At 38.8% G+C, this 22,596-nt stretch overlaps 1 protein-coding gene across 1 annotated transcript in view; it reads left to right on the top strand.

Moving 5' to 3' along the window:
• Nucleotides 1-920: 920 nt before the first annotated feature.
• Nucleotides 921-22,596, top strand: part of CYL1 (alpha-N-acetylglucosaminidase family / NAGLU family) — an 83,584-nt gene continuing 61,908 nt past the window's right edge. Inside the window, exons 1-3 of the mRNA XM_088954958.1 lie at nt 921-1,341; nt 1,537-1,610; nt 3,050-3,261. Of these exons, the coding sequence (XP_088811084.1) occupies nt 1,138-1,341; nt 1,537-1,610; nt 3,050-3,261 (490 nt within the window). The 5' untranslated portion in view covers nt 921-1,137. The remainder of the gene's footprint in view (nt 1,342-1,536; nt 1,611-3,049; nt 3,262-22,596) is intronic.

Raw genomic sequence — 22,596 nt, 5'->3', positions numbered from 1 at the left:
TTTTGGTATGGGTGGCCATGAGTCGAGCTCTTCACAAGCTATTTGAGCTCGACTCATGAAAAGTTCGACTTGGATTGGTTTCAACTGAGCTTCAAGTCAAGCTTGAGCCCAACTTATAGGCTCGTGTATTAGTTGAGCCGAGCTCGGGCCTAATATAACTCGGCTCGTGAGGCTCGCGAGCTAAGCTCGAATAGTTACATACATACATACATACATATATACATAAAATTATAGAAAATAATATATACAATATTTTTATTTTTATATATAATAATAACTAATTATTATAATTTTTAATTTTTTTAAATATCAAATGAAAATATTTTTTTATATAAATGTCTTTATTTTTATAAAACATTTTATAAATTCGAGCCGAGCTCGAGCTTACAAGCTTTTGACTTGAGTCGAGCTCAAGCTAAAGGTTCTAGCTCGAACCTCGTACTACCTTGGCAAGCTGAGCTCGAATAGCTAGCTATTCGGCTTGGCTCGACTCGAATCCACCCCTTCCCTTAGGATAAAATATAACATTGAGAACCTCCCATCATGTTTTTAACAATATTAAAAATATTCCTTGAGGTTTCACTTTCACAAAACCTCAATGTAGTATTAAAAAACATGCAATTACATCCCTTTTCTTATTGTCATAGATGGAAATGTTTGTTTTTTCAAAAGTACCCATTTTACCCTTGTATCTATCAATTTGGATGGAAATTTATTAAAGTGCCCTATAAAAATTATTCATTTATTATAAAACAAAATCTATGGGTTATGAAATATGAAAACGTTATGTCTAGTAAATTTAATTTGGCATTTTAAATTATATTGAATGATGCCTTAATAAGTTATAAGGGCAATTTTGTAAGTTTAGAATTTTCATAGGTAACTGCAGATATTTGGTAAACTTTAGGGGAGGAGGTTTTATGATTATCAGTATACGAAAAGTTATACAGTGCGACACTCTGCGATACTCTGATTGAGATGCACGAGTGGGCCCATACAGCTTGGCGCCTCTGATAAATATTCCGCTAGATTCTCTCAATGTTTGCCAAAGAAGGACCAAAATGATTGTTCGTTTGGTCTTGTCGTGAGTATTAATCTCGTCCTCTGCATTCTCCAGTTCAGGAGAAGAACCGGAACATGCTGACCTTGCAACCTCTGCTTCTCGTCTTTCTTATCCTGGTCCCTCTAACTTCCTCTCATATGGAAGAAATGGAGGTCTTACTGAAACGTCTTGATGGCAAACGAGCCTCTCCGTCTGTCCAAGAGGCTGCAGCTAAGGCAGTTCTTCAGAGATTGTTGCCGACCCACTTGTCTAGTTTTGAATTTAACATAATTCCCAGGGTACTTTAACTTCCATCATTTCTTCAATTGGTTTTGATGCTAAGTGAAGTTGTATCGCTGTTTTATCTAACTTCCAAGGGGATGATATGTTTTTGGCGAGTAAGACCAAGGAAATGCTTTTCTATGTGAGTTGATTACTGAGATGTGTTTCTATTATAGTTTTTTATTTTGATTTTATTCAATTTCCTATTTCAGGATGCTTGTGGAGGTTACAGTTGCTTCTGGATAAAAAATTTCGATGCTTCAAACAGGAATGGACCGGAGATTTTGTATGTATCTTCTTTTTGTTTCGAAATGAAATATTGTTCTGATTTTTTACTTATTGTTACAATGTATGGCTTTGAGGTTTTCTGAGAATTAGAGAATGTACTGCCTTCTAATTTATGTTTTTGATGTTCTGATACTCCCTAAGCATCTTTCCAACTGAAAAAGTGATGTTCAATGAGATATCCTCATGAATTTACTGTGTGATGTGTAAACATACAGAATTACTTGTACCTATCAAAAAAATTTCAATCACAAAGAAACAGATGAGAGGGTATTAGAGTAAGATAAAAGAGAAAATTGAGGACATTGTAGTGTCAGTCTGGGTTTATAGGACACACCTCTAGAGAAAGGAAGCATCATACAATCAAAGAGAGTTGAAAGAGTTCTCAATTAAATTATTAAAGTCTTTTCAATTTTGAAAAACTGAAGTGACTATATATATATACTTACGCTGAGACGTTTCTTCTTGTGAAAGCAACTCCCTTGAAATGAGATCAGAACATTTTGCTCATAGTTACCTGCTTTGGCATTGTGAGCATTCACATACTTGTCACCTTGTACAACCAAAGAAAGTAAACAAGAAATTAAATACTAAAACCTATATCTAAAGTGACCTCAATTTTTTTTTGCAAAAAAAGATCCTAATTAAGAGCAGAAAGTCAAAAATTAAAAAAAAAAACTTGTGGAGCACATGAATATCATGCTTTTTGTTGTGTACCTGTATTTGACTCGTTGCTCTTTGTATGATGCCCATCTTGTGTGTCTGTGTCTGTGTTCTACTTTCTCTTATTTCATTATGAAGTATTTTTGATTATTATTGCTGAAAATAAGAAAAAGTAAATGAGTATTGAAGACACTGATGGACTGAAAATTCATAGCTTTAAAGGATCTGCGTACAGATCAATGCATTAGAGCTTCTACAGTTGCACATTTTTCATTTATTCTGTTTATGTATATTAATTTGTTGCCTTTTTCTATGAATGAATGTGGTAATCTCTCTCTCAACTCATATCTAAAGTAATTAAATCACTAAATCTATAATTGGAAGTGGCTATGCTAACCTGGAACCTGGTCAATCTGACTCAGTTTGGTGCTAATCTCACATCCTTCTGATTAACTTGGTTATTTTCCAGAAAAAATTGGTCGGATTTTTATTACATGCTGTAGTTGAACATTGGATGTTACAAGCTTCGAGTTAATGTCCAATCTTTTGAACATCACCTGTAGGTCATAACTCTCTGAAGAACAACATGGGTGGTTGAAAGTACTAAATCTGTTTTATTTCTAGCTTGTCTTATGACCTCAGATATGCTTTAGTATTTTTTTGTGGTATTTATTAAGGCAAACATGAAACCATATGCTCCATAATACATTCAGAATTTGTTCAGGTTGGTAACAACTTTGATGACATTTGATGTTATTTATTTATTTTTTCTATCAGGATTCAAGGCACCACAGCAGTTGAAATTACATCCGGTCTGCATTGGTATTTAAAGTATTGGTGTGGTGCTCATTTTTCATGGGACAAGACTGGTGGCACTCAGATAGGTTCTATCCCAAGACCAGGATCTTTACCTCTTGTAAAAGATGGAGGAGAAATGGTTCAACGTCCAGTCCCATGGAATTATTATCAAAATGTTGTTACTTCAAGTTGTAAGTATTGGTTTTCTTTTTCTCTCTTTCCAGTTTCCTTTTGGTTGATAACATGGAAATGGTTATCAAATTGTTCTCTCTTTTACCCCTCCCTCCTGCTTGATAGTTTTTGTAAATTTTTTGATAGATTGAAAAGTGTTAATTAATGTGAGAACTGTATAAAAGGGCATAAACCTATTTACAAAAATAAAGAAATTATACATTAGAATCAACCATGAAACAATGTGAATATGATATGGCAGGGTCTAGCTTCAGATTCAGGGGGACTTAATTGTGTTTTTGAACATAGAAAGAGTGACAAAGAAAGAAAAAAAAGAGAAGAAAAAGATGAAAGAGACAGGAGCATTAGGGGGTAGAGTTACACTGCTTGACTCGCCTTGGGAAATGTTATAGCTACAATATCTTGAAAGTTGAAGCTCAGGATGTACTAGCAGCCAATCTAAAATGTGGAAACGGGTATCAGTAAATACGTAATCTGTGTTTTCTTCTTCTCTTTACTAGGCCTGTCAATGATACCCGAAAATCCAAGGCCCGATGTGATTATCTCAGATTTGGATGATGCATTTATGTAATTGGATCGGATTCGGATGTTGCAATCTACATCTGATTAATAATCGGATCGGATTCGGATTTGACCCCATCTGATCCGACTAAAATCAATATCTGATTTTAATATATACAATTTAAATAATTATATTTAAAATTATAAAAATATATTCTATATATTATATTATATTATATGAATTTATATAAATCTGATTGGATATGGATGCAGGTTTTCAGTAATCGGATCGGGTGCAGATTTTTCTGAATCTGATCCGAGTCCAATCTGATTACAGCCCTACTCTTTACTTAGAAAATTCTTCTCTTTCTTTCTCTACAAGGGGCATTGGTAGGCTATAAGTGGGATATAGATGAACCATACGTGCCAGAGTTAGAGCTTTATAAGATGTTAAAAGGGGTGGCATGGAAAGTGATGGAAGAAGAGGCAAAGGAGAGTTTAAGGAGACAAGCATTGCACTGGTTTTGGCTTTTTGGGAGGTGTTCGTTATTGCTGGCTTTTCCTTTTTATCGTCTATTGATTTTTGGTTTCTCTTGACAAGCATTATCTTTGGCTGTTTTCTTTCTGGGGATAGCTTGGTTTCTCTTTTTACTCTAAAAAAAAGCTTGGTTACTCTTTGTTGTGCTAGTGCATAGGAGTAGTGGTTTATTGTCATTTTTAGTAGTGTTCCTTTTGTTTGATTGTGTACTGATTTTTGGTTTTTTCATGCATTCATGGGTATGGGTGTATAGAAGGGTAGGCTCCTTATGTTTTCTGGCCATTTCATCTTTTCCTTCTTGCTTTCCACAATCTCTGCCTTCAGCTGGGTTGTTCTCCCTTGTAAACCACTCTTTCTGCTTTGCCTTGGTTTATACATCCTTTATACTCTTTTTGTTAAATATATTTAATTTTCTGTCTAAAAAAACACTATTTTCTGATCTGTGCTGCTGTACAGTTCTAGCATTTGTTACTCTATAGCTAGAATCGTTGAGAATTCAGCTTTGGAGCCTATTCTTAGTTATTGTAGGTTACTTAAACAGGTGTAATCTTGTAGAAATTAGTGATCTAATCTTGTGGTATGAGTTGTTCCAACCTCAAAAATGAAAGTATTGCATATGCATGCATTTGATTACAGTTATGGTAATGAATGCATTTTTTTAAATGAGTAAAAAGAAATTTTATTAATCACTTGAAATTAGCATTACAAACATCCCTCAAAAAGAAATTTTATTAATCTCATCTATTGTACTCCCAAACTCATATTTTTAGTGAGCCATTTGAACTTCTTTATCTCATTCCTATTACATCAAATTATAGTCTGGGTCATTGAGCCACTCCACCACCAATTTTAATGGTAATGAATATATTTTCAACGTCTGGAAAAATGAGTCTTGTGAGTCTTCTTCTTGCTGTCTTGTCATTGAGATTTGACTTTCCAAGCTGCTATTGCATGTCTAAATTTTCTCCAACAAATGGGACATTAGGAAATGTGGTTCTGTAGAGAAGATGCCAAATGGCCCATAGCCCACAATTGTGTTTTTATTTTTTTTTGTGTTTATGTTCTGTTTTGTTAATGGGCCTTTTCTTATGAGCCTGTTAGCATTAGCATCTTATGTTTTAATTAGCTAGTCGCCCCACTAAGGGCTTACTTGTAATTTCTGATTATTAGTGATTAATCTTTTAATGAAAAGGGTTAGGGAAAGGAGAGAGTGTACGAACAACTCATCTCTTTCACCCCTTTCTCCTCAATCATTATCTTCTTCTTCTTCTTCTTCTTCTTCTTTTGCTGTTTTCTTTTTGTTTCTCCACGTTTTTTTAATCAGGCTTCTTATTTCTTTATTGGGGATGGTTTTTCTTCTTGGTATCAGGGCTAGGTTCCTTTTCCTTTTTTCTCTTCCTTTTAATCCCATACACAATGTGTATGGAGAATTGAATTAATGATTGATTGAAGAAGATATTTGGCCCGGTTGGTTGTGGCTTCTTGGAGAAAAGAAGATACTCTATTCACCTTTCAAACATTTTTTTGGAATTTTTCCCAAAAACCCTAATCAATTGGAGATTTCTAATTGTGGGTCCCACAAGAGGCTTCACCTTGGCTCTCAGTGGTTGAAGTGGTCCTTTTTGGTTATCTTGAAGATCGATCCAAGCAGATTTCAGCTCTGTGAAGCCTACAAGGAGCGGCTGCTATTTCTCAGTTTCTCCCAGGTACCGGGTAAGGCATAGTTGTGTTGTTGGGGATCTATGAAGGTTGGTGTTGGGTGTTTTTCTTTTCTGTCTTCCTTATTTGTCATCTGAAAATTGTTTTGGGATTTTTGAGGAAGATGGATGGTTCTAGAGTTGAAAATAAGTTGTGCTCATAGTCTGGACAGGTTCTGAGAGCACCTGTAGACTCTTTATTGGCTGTGACTACAATCAAGCTTGATGGGACTAACTATCTAGCATGGTCACAGTCAGTAAAGATATATGTTTGTAATAGAGGCAAGTGGGGATATATTTCTGGTAGTTAGAAAACACCAAGGGAGGATGACCCATCTCTTGAAAAATGGTTGCAAGAGAATTACACTATTATTAGGTGGTTAGTGAATTTGATGCAACCCCAAATTAGTCAGCACTATCTGTGGATGAATTCTGCTAAGGAAATATGGGACAGTGTTGCTGAAACCTATTCACAAAAATTGAATGTGGCCAAATCATATAAGTTAAAAAGTGATATGAACAATCTGAGGTGTGGGAGAGACCTTTAGCAATCTATTTCTCAATGCTGAAATCCTTGATCTCATGGAAACTGTTGTCTGGGAAAGTACAAAGGACACAAAAACATATAGGAAATTAGTTGAGAGGAATAGAGTCTTTGAATTCCTGATAAGGTTGAATCCAGAATTTGGCACTACCAGGCAGAATATCCTAGCTAGAGACAATGTATTTTTGTCTCAGGCTTATGCCATGGTGAGCAGTGAGGAGAGTAGGAGGTTGGTTCAGGTTCAAGGGGCAATTCTAGTTGACCATTTTGCTAATATGGTGGTGAAACCTAAGGTGGCTGTAGGTAAGAAGAGGTTATATGTGAATATTGCAAGAAACCGAGACATACCAAGGATACATGTTAACAACATCCAAACCTTTTTCCACCTTGTTTTAAAAAGAAGGCAAAAAATGGGAAGACTAGGAATGCCAATGTAGCCATAGTTCCAGATAGTGACAGGAGTGCAACTGATGAGAAAGCCACTAGTGAGCAGTTAGTTGTTATCAACAAGGTTTAAAATGTCGATGTCGATGGAAATGTTGCTTACCAAAATATAGGACATATGTCGGAAATGTCGAGGGGGAATATTGTAAAAATTAGAGACATTGTGGAAATATTATGAAATATGTGGAAACATGCAAAGATATTTTGTAAAATGATAAAAGAAGCATTAATACATATTTCTAGACTATTATCTTATTACCAATCATTATATAAAGCAAAAAAACTAAGATCAATAACAAATTAGTAAATGACGATTTACTGATTTATTATGCATTTTGATGTTTTTACAAGGTTATCTGATATTTTCTTTTCTTATTTTTAATTCTGATTTATTATAAATGCTAATATATTTATATCACACTAGTAAATAGAAATACATTTGTGGGTTTCACTTGTGTGCCTGTTCACTTATGGTCTATTTCACCATCAGATCTCAATAGTCCAATGCATCGGAATCCTAGAAGGCAATGGTTTTCAGATCCTCTTTTGTTGGTTTCACTTTTCTTTAGTTGGTGAGTTGGTTCATGGTTATTGAGAGTGTTGATATAGATGAATCATTTTTTAGCCTTGTGTCATCATCAAAACATGTTCCCTTTTGTTTTAATTAGCAGTGAATGATTACTGCACTACACATAGAAAACACATCTTCAGAGGTAAGCAAACCTGGAAAAGGCATGGTTCTCAAGGCAAGAAAAGTCTAGTGGATTGGAACTAAAGACTGAACTGATGGGAAGCCGAAGTGGAGAAGTTTTTCATTTGGTGAATAGATGGAAGTCTGAACTGATTATTGAAGCGAAGAAATTTTTATTTGAGAGCGGAAGGGCCAGAGGAAAGAACCTATTAAAAATTAGGGAGGATAGGAAGGCCACAATACTATTGTTTGAGGAAGGAGTGGCATGGTTAAAGGGCTTTATTGATGGTGTTATTCAATCGGTTAGGACAATAGGATGGAAAAATGTCTTCGAACTGGGAAAGAAGAGGTACGAAGTGGAACTGAGATGCAATGGTAAAGGCTGGTTCATCATGGTCACAGAATATTTCGACTCAAGAAGACAATTGCTTTGCTTACCGGAAGGGAAGAAGAAACAAGGTTGGATGGCCTTTGCGGAGGGGTTGCAGCAGTTTCTTGTCTCTGTCGATGTGATGGTGAACTTATTTCGAGCTCTAATACATGGGTGAAGCTGTGGTTTGAGGGTGAGAAAGAAGACTGGGAGCGGAGAATGGTGATCTCAGCGAGCAAAGCAATACAAGATTGGAGGAAGGTCTTAAACTCAGTGGTGCACAACTTGAAGCTGGAGTCCGAGGTTGCTCTGAAACCATTCTCAGACAGGAAGGCAGTGTTGAGAATTGACGATGAAAAAATCAGGGGATTTACATCTTTTGAATGTGAAGAAGGTTTGATTCAGATTCAAAACTGGAAACCGTTGTGTAATGAGATGGAAACGGTTGGTAGGTCTTCCCTTCCATCTCTGGAGTGAAGCAAATCTGGGAAATATTGTGAAGCTGCTGGGCGGAGAAATGGAGGAAGTCCATCTGCAAGATTTTCGTGCTGCTGTGGTTAGGATGGTCGGGGTGAGACCGGAATCGCTCCCAAGAACAATAGAGGTTCTTGCTGAAGGTACATGGTTTAAAGTATGGTTGGTTTCAGAGGTGGAGGCAGAGCTGTGGGGACGAAGACCCAAGGCAGAAGACGATGCTGACGTGGAGGGTTGGACTACGAGGGGCCTACTGCTGGAGGGTAAGACTGAACATAGGGGGCAGCTTAGAAAGGAAGCTGAAAAGTCGGTGGGAGAGAACCAAAATCCATGAAATCTATTAAAAGAAATAAATTCAAAATTTTTTGAATTAGCTGGTAATTCGAAGGGACAAGACACCTTCGCTGACGTGGTTATGAAAGGGAGATTTTTGCAGGTCGTGTCATCTGAACCGGTGGGTGGACTGATTGGCTCAGCCAGAAGGGGGAATCCCTACCCACGTGATTGTTTAAGTGAGCACGTGTGTCGGGGGAGACGATTGGGGACTATAGACGATAGACATCGTCTATCTTCTTCTTCTTCGAAAATTTTTGACGGGGGCGCTGTAGGTGATCTCAGGCAGTCAGAGTGAAGCTCAAGTACTCTCCGGTGGGTGCCTCGCGCAGTTCCTGAAACACCCAGGGAGGGACCAACATCACAAGACAGACCAAACCCCAGGTACGATCGAGCTCATCTCGAGGAAAAGGATGGTTTTGATGAGGGCTGGGTGGACTGCGAAATGGAGGAAGAAGACGTGGAAGAAGTTTCGGATAGCTAGTCCAGTTTAGGCAGTGTTTTGGGTGAGAAGTTTTCAGAGAAATAAGCTGCTGCAACTTTTGATCTGGATACATTGTTCTCACAAAGACCAGGTGCGGTAACGTCTCACTGTGCTGAGGAAGAGCCATACATTGTTGTCGCTGAACACATTTTGAACTCTGGGGGTGGAAACTCTAACTCACTCAGAAGCTACATCTCAAAATCTCCTTGCCGAACAGGTTTTTTGTAAGGGATCCCTCGAGACTTCTCAAAAGCAATACGGGGATACAGTGGGGAGGCATAAACAGGTGGGTAAGAGTTGTGATCTCTGTTTAACAGAGGTGACGGAAAGGCTAACTAATCAGAACCGAGCCTTGGAACCAGATGGAACCCACATTCCTTATCAGGGCCAGACGGTTTCTGTATCCAACTCCAGCACTCCCAATCTTCCCCACCACAACCCAGGTAACCGTGTCCCTTCGTTTTGTGACACTAACTGTTGCTTTTTGACTTCCATGCCAAATACAGATTCCAACCCAGAGGCTGCAGCCCTTGAAGGAAGGGATGGGGTGAGAGAAAATAGAAGCGACAGGGAGGGTCAGGAGAGAGAAGTAGGGAATGAAGGAGAAACATAAAAAAAGAAAAGAATCCTGGAAATCCTAGAGTATCTGTTAATTGAAGCAGTGGTGGAAAACAGTCAAAAGGAAGGGTCAGAGGGAGTTAGAGTAGAGGGTTCTGAGGAAGAAGGAGATAGAAGGGGGGAAACAACAACAGGGGAGGGAAGTAGAAACTCAAGTGTAAGAGATGTAATTAGTGAGGATTCTATGGCGGGTTTTGTACAGAAACTGGGGTGCAAATTGAAAGATCCAAATTCTCTCAAAGTATTTTTGAAAACAAAGACAAAAGAAGCAAAATCTAAAAGGAGAAGAGTGAGTGAGGCTTAAAGGCTGCTAAAGGAGGTGGGAGGAGATAGAAGTTTGAAGGTTAAAGGAGAAAGAAGGAAGAGGAATAACTGAGGGCAGGAGGGTCTAAGGGGAAAGAAGATAGTTAGATGAGGATCTTAAGCTGGAATGTCAGAGGTTTGGCAAGTGCTAGGAAGAGAGCAGTAATAAAAGAGGCCATCAAGAAAACAGACCCAGATGTGGTACTTTTGCAGGAGACTAAGAGAGCAGATTTTGACATTAGGAGAGCAAGGAGTGTCTGGAGAGGCAGGGGGATTAGCTGGGCGGCTCTGCCTTCTTGGGGGTCTGCGGGGGGTGTTGTCACAATGTGGATGAATGAAATACTCATAGGTCAGGAAGAGTTAATAGGCCAATTTTCAATTTCCTTTTAGTTTAAACAAGTGGAGGATGGGTTTGAATGGGTGCTTACCAATGTATATGGTCCAAATGATTACAGAGAGAGAAGGAAGTTGTGGGAAGAATTGGCCGATATAAGGGGACTATGGGAAGGGCCTTGGTGTCTTGGAGGTGACTTTAATGTTATAGGATTCCTGGAAGAGACAAATAGTCCGAGGCGGAGATCGACCTTGAGTATGAGGAAATTCAATCAATTTGTGGATGCTTACGAGCTTAAAGAGATCCCACTATCACACAGCTGTTTTACTTGGTTCGATCTCCAAGTGAACCCGATTTGCTCTAAGCTGGATAGATTTCTCTTCTCAAATGATTGGGAAGAACATTGGGGGACTCTAAACTCTAGAGCATATTCAAGGGTGACTTCAGACCATTGGCCTATTGTAATCTGTAGGGAGGAAGTGAGAAGTGTTGGTCCTGCTCCCTTTAGGTTTGAAAACATGTGCCTAGGACATCCGGGGTTCATAAAGAAAGTCAAAGAGTGGAGGCTAGAAAGCAATCCAACAGTGAAATGGAGTGGAATGAGGTTTCATAAGAAGCTCCAATATCTGAAAGACAAAATCAAGGAGTGGAATCTGTTAGAGTTTGGGAGATTAGAGGAAAGAAAGCGAATAGTGACTGTACAAATTGAGGACCTGGATGGTAAGGAAGAAAGGGGTTGTCTTACAGAAGAAGATAAGGAGCTAAGATGGAATTTGCGTAAACAGTTAGAGGATTATCTTCTTCAGGAGGAAATAAGTTGGAGACAAAAATCAAGGTGTAAATGGCTGAAGGAAGGGGATAGGAATACCAAATTTTTTCATGCGATGGCAAGTGGAAGAAGAAGGAATTTTGTATCAAGTCTGGAGACTGAAGGGGTTACAATATCCACCCAAAGAGAAATAGCAGGGGCTTTTGCAAATCACTTTAGGTCTATCTTTAGAAAACCCCTAAATAATAGGGTGTGGATTGAGGGTATGGAATGGCCAACTTTGCAGATAGAGGATAGGGATTGGTTGGAAAGGAAATTTGAAGTGGAAGATATAAGGGAGGCAATGTTCTCTATGGATAGATCAAAGGCACCAGGCCCATATGGTTTTACGATGGCTTCTTATCAAGATTGCTGGGGATATTAAAGGAAGATCTATGGATTGTGTTTGATGAATTCCACTCTAAAGGGGTGATCAACCCAGGCCTGAACTCCACTTTTATTGCACTGGTTCCTAAGAAGAGGAATGCATGTCACCCAAAGGATTTCAGGCCGATCAGCCTAGTCAACAACCTTTATAAGATTATCACCAAGGTACTGTCCATCAGAATAAGGAAAGTGCTCCCAACAATTATAGCAGATAATCAAGGAGCCTTTGTGAAGGGGAGACAGATAACATATCAAATTCTGATAGCAAACGAGAGCTTAGAGGAGTTTAAGAGATCCAAGAAAAAAGGGTTGATTTATAAACTGGATTTGGAAAAGGCTTATGATTTGATGGATTGGTCTTTCTTGATGGAGGTGATGACTAATTTTGGTTTTGGGGATAATTGGTGCAAATGGGTCTTGGGTTGTATCAGGAACTGCCATTACTCCATACTGGTAAATGGGACAGTGGTCGATTTCTTCCCAGCCTTGAGAGGGATTAGGCAAGGAGACCCCCTCTCTCCCTTCTTATTTACTTTGGTAGCCGAAGTTCTGGGGAGACTAATTTATAGAGTAGATTCCAAGGGCTTAATCAGAGGTTGGAGAGTTGGGAGGGAGCTTGTGCCACTCACACATTTGTAATTTGCAGATGACACCATACTCTTTTGTGAAGCAGGGGACCCTAACAAGGTTAGAAATTTGAAGCTCACTATACGCTTTTTGAGCAAATGTCAAACCTTAAGGTGAATTTTGAGAAGAGTGGTATAGTTGGGGTAAATATGGGCGAGGGGGAGATCTCTGAGGCTGCAGACATCTTAGAATGTGCAATAGCAAACTGGCCCCTTAATTACCTTGGTTTGCCATTGGGTGATAACCCTCAGAAAGGTGAAGTTTGGATTCCGGTTGTGAAGAGGTTTGAAAAGAAATTAGCAACTTGGAAGAAAACTATTTGTCTCTTGGAGGGAGAACCACTCTAATCAGGTCTATTTTAGCTAACCTTCCTGTTTACTTTTTGTCAATCTTCAAGATTCCGACAAAGGTGGCTAGTAGATTAGAGAAACTAATGAGAGACTTTCTCTGGGATTCGGGGGAGGAGAAGAAGGACCATAGGGTGGGGTGGGATGGTTTGTAGGAGAAGAGGGAGGGAGGTTTGGGTATCGGGAATTTAAGGAATAGGAACTTGGTTCTTCTGGGGAAATGGCTTTGGAGGTTCTCATTGAAGAAGGACAAACTTTGGGTGAAGATAGTGGAAAGTATTCATGGGGTTGCAGCAAATGGATGGGACTCTGGGATTCTGGCAAGGAGTACAAGAGCATCTCCTTGGAAAGCTATTCAAACTATTCTACCTTTGTTCTCTCCATGGATTAGGTATGACTTGCACTCAGGCAATCTCATTAATTTTTGGGAACATGTTTGGATTGGGGACTCCTCCCTAAAAGACCAATTCCCAAGCCTTTTTGCCCTTTCCACTTTTAAAAATGAACCGGTGTCTTCATTCATTGTTCCTTCTAGTTCTATTTCTGGGGTCGGATGGAACTTGGGCCTGTGAAGAGATATCAGGGACACAGAGCTTGATGGTATCTCATCACTGTTATCCATTCTTGAAGGGGTGTTTCTAGAGACAACAAAGGCAGATAGTAGAATTTGGACTCTCACCCCCTCTGGTTCTTTCACTTGTGCCTCTTTCTTTAGCGCTCTCACACATTCTTCTTCTACTGGCTTGTCTTTCCCTGTTAAAGAGGTGTGGTGTCATCCTATACCTCCTAAGGTTGGGAGTTTCTGTTGGGAAGCCTTTCTGGAAAGAGTTAACACAATAGGTTTACTTCAAAGAAAAAGACCCAATAGTTGTTTTTGTCCTCACTGGTGTGTCTTCTGTAAAGCTGATGGTGAGTCTGGATATCACTTACTAATCTCCTGTCAGTTCACTAACATCATTTGGGAGTGGTGTACTTCTTTGTTTGGGTGCAGGTGGACCCCCCTTCGAATGTGCAAAGCCTATTCACATGTATGCCGTTTCGGCCAACAAAAAGGACCAAGTTTATTTTGAGGTGTATGAGGGCTGCAGTCTGTTGGACTATTTGGGAGGAGAGAAATTCACAAATATTTACAGATAAGGAGAGAAGTTTGGAAGCAATGCTGGAGGTCATCCACATTAGGGTTATACACTGGCTGAAAACCTTGGCTCTGTTCGCAGAATTCTCAGTTGATGAACTATAAAGAAAGTGGAAGGTGATAGCAGAACTTGTTCCAATGAGGAAGGCCTCAAATTTTTGTTGGATCCCCCCACCCCATGACTTTGTTAAACTGAACTTTGATGGCAACAACTTGGGCAATCCAGGGCCATCCGGAATAGGAGGAGTAATAAGAAATGAACAAGGGAAGCTGTTAGCTATGTATTCTGGACCAGTTGGGGTGAGAGATTCTTGCAGCTCTTGAAGGGGTACAAAGAATCAAATATATGCATATTAACAAGTTGATCACAGAAGGAGATTTTGAAGTGGTGGTAAACTGGCTGAAAAATGATAGTCTTAGACTTTGGAATTACAGTAATGAAAAGAGGAAATTCAAGTGGCTGACTAAGGACATGGAAATCCAATACAAATGGGTAAAAAGAAGTGCAAACTCTTTGGTAGATGGTCTAGCTAGACAAGGGGTGAACAAACATTCTATTTTTTGGGCTGTCTTGTAATTTTTGTTCTTTTGATGCTTAATGGTTGTTCTTGGGAGCTAAAATTGTTTAGCCCCCTTGCCCTGTAATTTTCTCATATTTTTAATATTAATTCAATCCACAATTATTGATAAAAAAAATAGAAATACATTTATTCTGATCTTTTAAATATTAAAGTTATAATACATTATGTTTTATTATAAATTTAATAAACTGATTCTCCTTTTTGTAGTATTAAGATTATGATAAATTCTGATTTCTTATAAAACTTAATGAATTTATTATGATTTTTAATACTAAATTTATAATAAATTATGATTTAGTATAAAATTTGTTCTGATTTTTTATATTAAATGTAGAATATGGTTTATTATAAAATTTAATAAACATTTTCTGATTTTAATATATATTTTAAAAATACTAACTAGTTACTATTTTATTACTTGAAAAATATTTTATGTTTTATATTATAAAGGAATTAATTTATTCTTTTGTTTTTATATTTTGTTAATTCTTTTTATAAATATTTTATTTGAAATATTAAATAGAAATTATTAATGGAATTATCTATATTAATACATTGTATTATATTAATATAATATACTAATATATTATATTTTTAATGTACATTAGTCGACATCTTGTCGACATAATAGGAAAAACTGTATTTTTTTTGGTTATTTGGACTGATTTGGTCGACATTTCCGAAATATAGGAAATGTCGACCGACATAATGTAATTTTGATATTACCATCCACTTTCATGTCGGTGAGCCTCGACATCGACATATGTCGGGCGACATTTGAAACCATGGTTATGAAGGCAGAGTATGAGAAATATGGGAGAATGATTAGTCATCTTGAGAGTGCAGCCACTTCCTCCAATCCTTCAGGCAATCCAACTGCTTTTGCATTTTCTCATTCAGGTATACGTGATACTACCAACTATGTAGCCATTTCAGGTAATTGTAGAATCCCTTGGATTATAGATTATGGAGCTTCTGATCATATGACCAATATTTCTACTCTGTTTAGTTCTTATGATTTACTTTCTGGTCGTGATAAGATTACCCTAGCCGATGGCTCTCTTGCTCTTATCTTTGGCAAGGGATTCATCAAGGCCACCGACTCCCTTTCCCTTACTTATATCCTTCATGTCCCTAAGCTGCACACTAATTTGAAATTAGTGAGTAACCTAACTAAACCCTTAAACTACAGTGTAACTTTTTTTTCTTTCTTATTATGTTTTTTAGGACCTGAAGTATCAAAAGGTGATTGGGAGTGGCCATGAGGCAAATGGAATATATCTCCTGGATACTCCTGGACAAAGCCAAGGACAACCTAGGAGAGCTTCTTTTGGGTCTACTTCTTTAGAGTCTTTTAGTCGTGTCATTTTATGTCATTTTCGTTTGGGTCATATATCCTTTATTGCTTTGAGTCATTTATTTCTAGAGTTGTTTAAAGGAATTAGCATGTCTAGTCTTCATTATGAGTCATGTGAGTTATCAAAACATTGTAGAAGCACTTATCATTTGAGTAATAAGAGATCCACTTTTCCTTTTCATATTGTGCACTCTGATGTGTGGGGGCCGTACCACTTGCCTTTTCTGGGTGGCTATCAATATTTTATTTTGTTCATTGATGATTTTTCTCGATATACTTGGTTATTTTTTATGAGATCTCCTGATGAGGTTCCCTGACTTGTGAGACAGTTCCATGAATTTGTCCTTACCTAGTTTGATACAAGAATCAAGATATTTCAGTTTGATAATGCAAAAGATATTTTGAGAAATATCTCACTTCTTATCTCATTGACTTTGGGGTTATCCACCAGATCTCCTGTGTTCGTACTCCAGAACAAAATGGAGTAGCTGAAAGGAAGAATTGTCGCATAGTTAAAGTTGCAAGGAGCATTTTATTTGCTTCACATGTTCCTATAAAGTTTTGGGGGCATGCTATTCTCACAACATACCTAATCAATCATATGCCATCTAGAGTTTTGGGCTTTAAGTCTCCTTTTAATCTTCTTTATCCAAATAAGAAGCTTTTTTCTCTTCCCTTTGGGTCTTTGGCTGTACTTTCTATGTACACATTCCTAGTATCTAGGAGACATATGTTTGAATCAAAGGCCCTTAAGTACATTTTCCTTGGTTATGCCTCAACACAAGAGGGTAATTGTTGCTTTGATCCTAGTAGTGAGACTCGTTATGTCTCAATGGATATTACTTTTGTTGAGTCTACTCCTTTCTATGGATCATCTTAAGGGGAGTATTTGTCACAGTTGTTTGTACTCCCCCTTCCGCTTCCTGTTGAGTCTTCTTTTGTCAAGTCCAGGGGGAATAATCATCTCCTAGTCCTTCCACTATTCCTGTTTCTCTACCTTTGCCTCTTCATTCTCCTCCTATTCACAGGTGGTACTAACGACAAAAGACCAGCAGTGAGTAGATTGTTTCTCCTACATCACATGAGCCTTCTACACTTCCAGTTACTGGAGAGACAACAAGTGCTCAGCTCACACCCTTGCAGTCTCCCTTCCCCGTCCTTGATGTTCCTATTGCCATTAGAAAAGGTAAACGGAAATATATTGCACATTGTATTTCTAAACACCTTTCTTATGGACTTATTTACCCTTCATTATTCATATTACTCTTTTCTTTCCTATGTTTCTTCTCACACTATACCCAAGTTTGTATCAAAAGCACTCTTTACTCCAGAATGGAGGGATACTATGAGAATCGAGATAGAGGCATTGCATAAGAATGACACATGGAAAGTGGTTGATTTGCCTGAAGGGAATGAGCCAATGGCTTGTAAGTGGGTGTATACCATCAAATTTCATGCTGATGGTTCTATTAAGAGGTACAAAGCCCGGTTGGTTGCAAAAGGCTATACATAGATGACATCTGTGAGGGTTCTATTATCTTTGACAACTCATTCAGATTGACCCCTATGTTAGCTTGATGTGAAAAATGCATTCTTGAATGGAGAGTTACATGAAGATGCTTACATGTATCTCCCACCAGGGATATATGGCCCAAACATGCAGGGTAAGTTGAGTAGAAATCTACTGAATTAAAAAATATGAAAGAAAAGTAGTTTCTTGAAGAGAGAAGGAGAAGAAGAGAAGAAGAAAAGTTGAAAAGAAAAGAGAGCAATCATCTGGCCGCCTCCTTCACTTATTATTTATACTAAAAATAATAGAACAATACAAAGACAACTATGCCCTTATAAGGCGGCAAAACATAATAGAACATATATAATACTCAAAAACATAATAAAATTTGGACTCACATAACTACTGTGGTCCCCACCTCCTATCTAACAACTAACATAAAACATCTATTCGGAAAAACATCATAACACTAATTAATCTTCAACACTCCCCCTCAAGTTGGGAGTAAATGTCACACATTCCCAACTTGCGTAGATCATGTTCAAGCTTATTCTTTGCCACCCCTTTTGTGAGAACATCAGCCAACTGCAACTTTGAAGAGACATAAGGCAAATAAACTTCTCCGGTTGTTACCCTTTCTCTTATAAAGTTTCTATCAACTTCAACGTGTTTTGTCCTATCATGCTGAATTGGATTATGGGCAATATTGATTGCAACCTGATTGTCACAGTATAACATCATAGGTTCCTTTGCTTTCATCCCAATCTCACTCAAAAGAGATCTAATCTAAAGAAGTTTTGAGACACCATGAGCCATGGATTTATACCCAGCTTCCGCACTTGACCTTGTCACAACCGCTTGCTTCTTACTCTTCCAGGAGATCAAGTTTCCACCTACAAAGGTACACGCTCCTGATGTAGACCTCCTGTTGTCTAAGCATCCTGCCCAGTCTGCATCTGTATAGGATTCTAGCTTCAGATTCTCATGATTTGAGAAAAGAATGCCTTTGCCAGGGTGCTTTTTCAGATATGCAAGTATTCTCTCAATAGCTTCCCAATGCTGAACCCGATGTGCATGCATATACTGACTCAGAACACTGATAGCATAAGAAATATCTGGCCGTGTCATACATAAATACAGTAGTCGGCCCATCATTCTTTGATATCTCCCCACATCCTTTACCAACTCACCATCCACACCATTAATTCTATGATTTGGATCAATAGGAGTGTCTGTTGATTTGGTCCCCAACTTCCCAGTCTCCCGTAGTAGGTCAAGTACATACTTTCACTATGAAATGAAGATCCCATGCTCGGATCTTGCAACTTCAATCCTCAAGAAGTATTTGACCTCACCAAGATCTTTGATCTCAAATTCTTGCTGCAATGATTTTTTGAGATCATCAATCTCTTCCAGATCATTTCCTGTCACCATTATATCATCCACATACACAATCAGAATTGACACTAGAGCATCTCTCCTCTTCACAAAGAAGGTGTGATCAGACTTTGTCTGTGTGTATCCAAAATGGATGAGTGCCCCTTTGAACCTATAAAACCAAGCCCTAGGTGACTGTTTCAGTCCATACAGAGATTTTCTGAGTCTGCACACCTTTCCTTTACCAACATTTTCATAAAAGCCTGCTGGAATGTCCATATATACCTCCTCCTATAAGTCACCATTGAGGAATGCATTTTTGACATCAAGCTGGAACAAGGGCCATGAATAGGTGGCTGCTAGAGATAAAAGGCTACAAACTGAACTCAACTTAGCTACTGGTGCAAAGGTTTCCAAATAATCAACACCATAGGTCTGAGTATTGAAAGAATGGTAGGATCCATCGTATGGACGCCATAGAGATTGTGGAATGGGTGGGCGAATTTCAAAAATTTTCCTACCTTCTTCCTACTGGGAATCATATTCCCTAATTTGAGAATACAATATTCAAGGATCCTACTTGAACCATAATCGAACCAGATCTAAACCAAAGACAAGGGAGGGATTATACCTGATCCAGAGAAGCAATATCTCCCAAAGTTGGTGTTCACGCCCAAAGAGGACACCAAGAACCAGCAGAGTGCGTCCTACACACTGAATCCTTCGCAAGAACCCTTTGGAAACTTTGAGCACCAAATCTTTTTCTGTCTTTTCTGCAAAACTGATGTCAAGAATTGATTTCTTGATTTCTTTCTTCTTCAAAGATCGAATGTTGTCAGAAAGAATGGCGGCGGCTGGAGGAGAACTCCTGAGACAAAGATGGCTGAAATCACTTCTCTTCTCTCTGGAGTGTGTATGAGATCCTATCTCAAAATCGCAATATGATTTCTTGCACAAACTCCTTAGTTTGAATTTTGTTATTGTTTTCTCTTAGGGTTTCTCCTCTTTTCTTCTTGATTAAGAAACCTCCTATGGAGGAGTTATCCCAATCCAAATCAGTATTTGGATAGGGGATGATCTTAATCTTATCTGCAGATTAAGTTAGCTTAGTCCTGATCTTATCAGGAGGTTACCAGATTCAAATCTGATTTGAATATGATCTCTCGGAGTGGATAAGGTTAAAAGCCCAATCCTTTTGCTAACTTTAATCTCAGATCCGCCCCATAAATGGGTGATCATATTAGCCCAGTTCGAAATGGGATTTTGGCCCATTAAGTGTTTAGAGCTTAACTAGTTTTCAGTCTGCTTCCCGGTTGGGCTTCTTTGTATGGCATGGGACCCAAGCATTGATCTACACACCAGCCACATGGGTTTGACCCAACCTTTATTACAAGGCCTAGCCGAATTCACTGAGAAGCCCAGTGAACCCCTGAGCCCATCACATGGACCCTATGGGCCCAACACTTACATTAAGTGGTCCCTGGGCCAAGCCATCTTATAAAAACCCAAGGACTGTGGGCAGGTGCAAGATTAGCCCATCAGGTATTATCCCAAATGGCCTTACACTTAACCTCTCAACCCTTAATGATCAAGCACTGCCCGACAAGAGAGGACCTCTCCCTCGGCTGCAAGGAACAGTGCTGCACTCTCCACTCACATGGATCCCAGGAATTAAAACCATTTGCAAACATTTTGAAACCGCACATATATATATATATATATTAATTTTGCAAAACAAAATTCCAACGATTGAAATCAATTGTCGGCAGTTTGGTTTCCATCAGAGAGAGTGCATTCTCGATCTTTACCTTTGTCTGACAAAGGGGCTGATCCTGTCACTATGATCACCCACTCAGATGAATTCTCAAACTGCCCCAACATGTCCAGGTTTTGACCCCCTCTAAGGATCTCACTGATTGGCATATCAAAGATAACCCGATCCGACACCTAGTGAAATTTCATATTCGAGTCTAGGGGTCAGGTGTAACTTTCCAGTTTTGCCCATCTGTCTCCAAGGTCCAGGGCAATACTGGAAATCTGGTCCGGTTCAAGAATTCAAATAATCCCATACTGCATGTGCCTTGGGTCTTACCCTGGTGGCCGAGACAGGCCATCCCAACACTTGGTGGCACACCGGTATCAGCCTTGGCAGGATAAATCTCCCTAGACTTGTCCAATGGCTGTGAACATTTAAAACTAACACGAGTCTCAATAAGTGTCCACTTTTAGGGTCTTTCACAGAATTATAACAAACAACATGAATCAAACATGTACTTTAATTATTTACACTAAATATCAAAAGTACATCAAATTAGATTGAAGCTAATGGCTTACAAAACTGTCTAACAAGTATACCCTTTTGCTTCCAACCTTGCCTTGTACCTCTCTATCTTGCCATCGGCCTTATACTTCTCTCTATGAACACCAATCGACATCCGACTGTCTCTTTGTCTGGGGGGAGATCAACTATTTCCCAAGTTTGGTTTTTGACCAAAGCATCCATCTCATCTTGCATGGTTGTTTTCCACTCAGGTTTGGAGAGAGACTCAGTAACATTCCTGGGTATAAACACAGAATCCAGGGAAGAAAGAAAAGCATGGTAGGAGGGTGATAAGGCATTATAGGAAAGATGGTGTGAAATGCAATGGGCTGTACACTTTCTCTTCCCCTATAGGAAAGATGGTGTGAAATGCAATGGGCTGTACACTTTCTCTTCCCCTTACGAAGTGTAGTGGGAAGATCAAGGTCTGTGGGATTAGCTGCAACAATGGTGTTAGGGACATGAACATTATGACCAGAAAACATAATAGGCTCAGGCTCAAGAGGAATGCCTAGAATTGTATCTGCTAAATTTGGAGTTTCAGAAGGACTTACAGAGAGTGGTGTGGGTTGAGGATGTGTGGAGTCAACCATCATCTTCCGACACTGATATTTTTGTGAGGTTGCCCGTAGTGGCTCAGGTAATGAAACTGGAGGTGCAGGTGCTGGCTGAACTGATGGAGGCACCAAAGAAACAGGAAGAGGAACAGATTGTGGGTTCTCCTCCCCAAAATTCTCCCCTTGAGGAGAACCACTCAAGAAGAAGAAGGTGGATTCAAAGAAGGTAACATCCATAGTGACAGATTTGCTCATCGGCACTGGGTCATAACGGCAATACCTTTTTTGGTTTTGAGCATATCCAAGAAAAACACATTGGTTGGCCTTAGGATATAATTTATTGCGATGAGGGCCAAGAATGTGAACAAAGGAAGCACAGCCAGAAACCCTCAGAGGTATATGAAATATCTCCCCATTTGGAAAAAGAAGACTAAATGGCACCTTAAACCCCCAAGTCCGTGAAGGAACACATCTAATCAAATGCATGGCTGTAAGAACTGCATCTCCCCTGAACTGCACAGGAACTGAAACACACACCAAAAGATTCCTTGCCACCTCCACAATGTGTTTGTTTTTCCTCTCAGCAACGCCATTCTATTGTGGTGCATATGCACAACTGTTTTGATGAACTACACCATGTTCTAAGAGATACGTGGTTAGGTCCTTCTCAAAGTACTCTCTTGCATTATCTGATCTAAAAGCCTTAGTTCTCACTCCAAATTGTGTGAGAACCATATGGTAGAACTGTCGTACCAAGTTAGGAACCTCATCACGTGATCTCATCAAATATATCCAAGAATATTGTGTATAATCATGTACAAACAAGAGAAAGTAACAGAATCATCTCCCATGGAAGGGATATGATATGGCCCCCATACATCAGTGTGAACAATATTAAAAGTAGAAGTACTTCTTTTATTGCTTGGTTTGAAAGATTGTTACAATACTTTCCTAACCGACAACTCTTACAGTCCAAAGTAGATAACTGAACAGACTC

The sequence above is a fragment of the Nelumbo lutea genome, chromosome 7, assembly GCF_056320005.1.
Source record: "Nelumbo lutea isolate HS-2025 chromosome 7, American lotus-T2T, whole genome shotgun sequence".
NCBI lineage: Eukaryota > Viridiplantae > Streptophyta > Magnoliopsida > Proteales > Nelumbonaceae > Nelumbo > Nelumbo lutea.
This window is presented reverse-complemented; position numbering and strand designations above follow the sequence as displayed.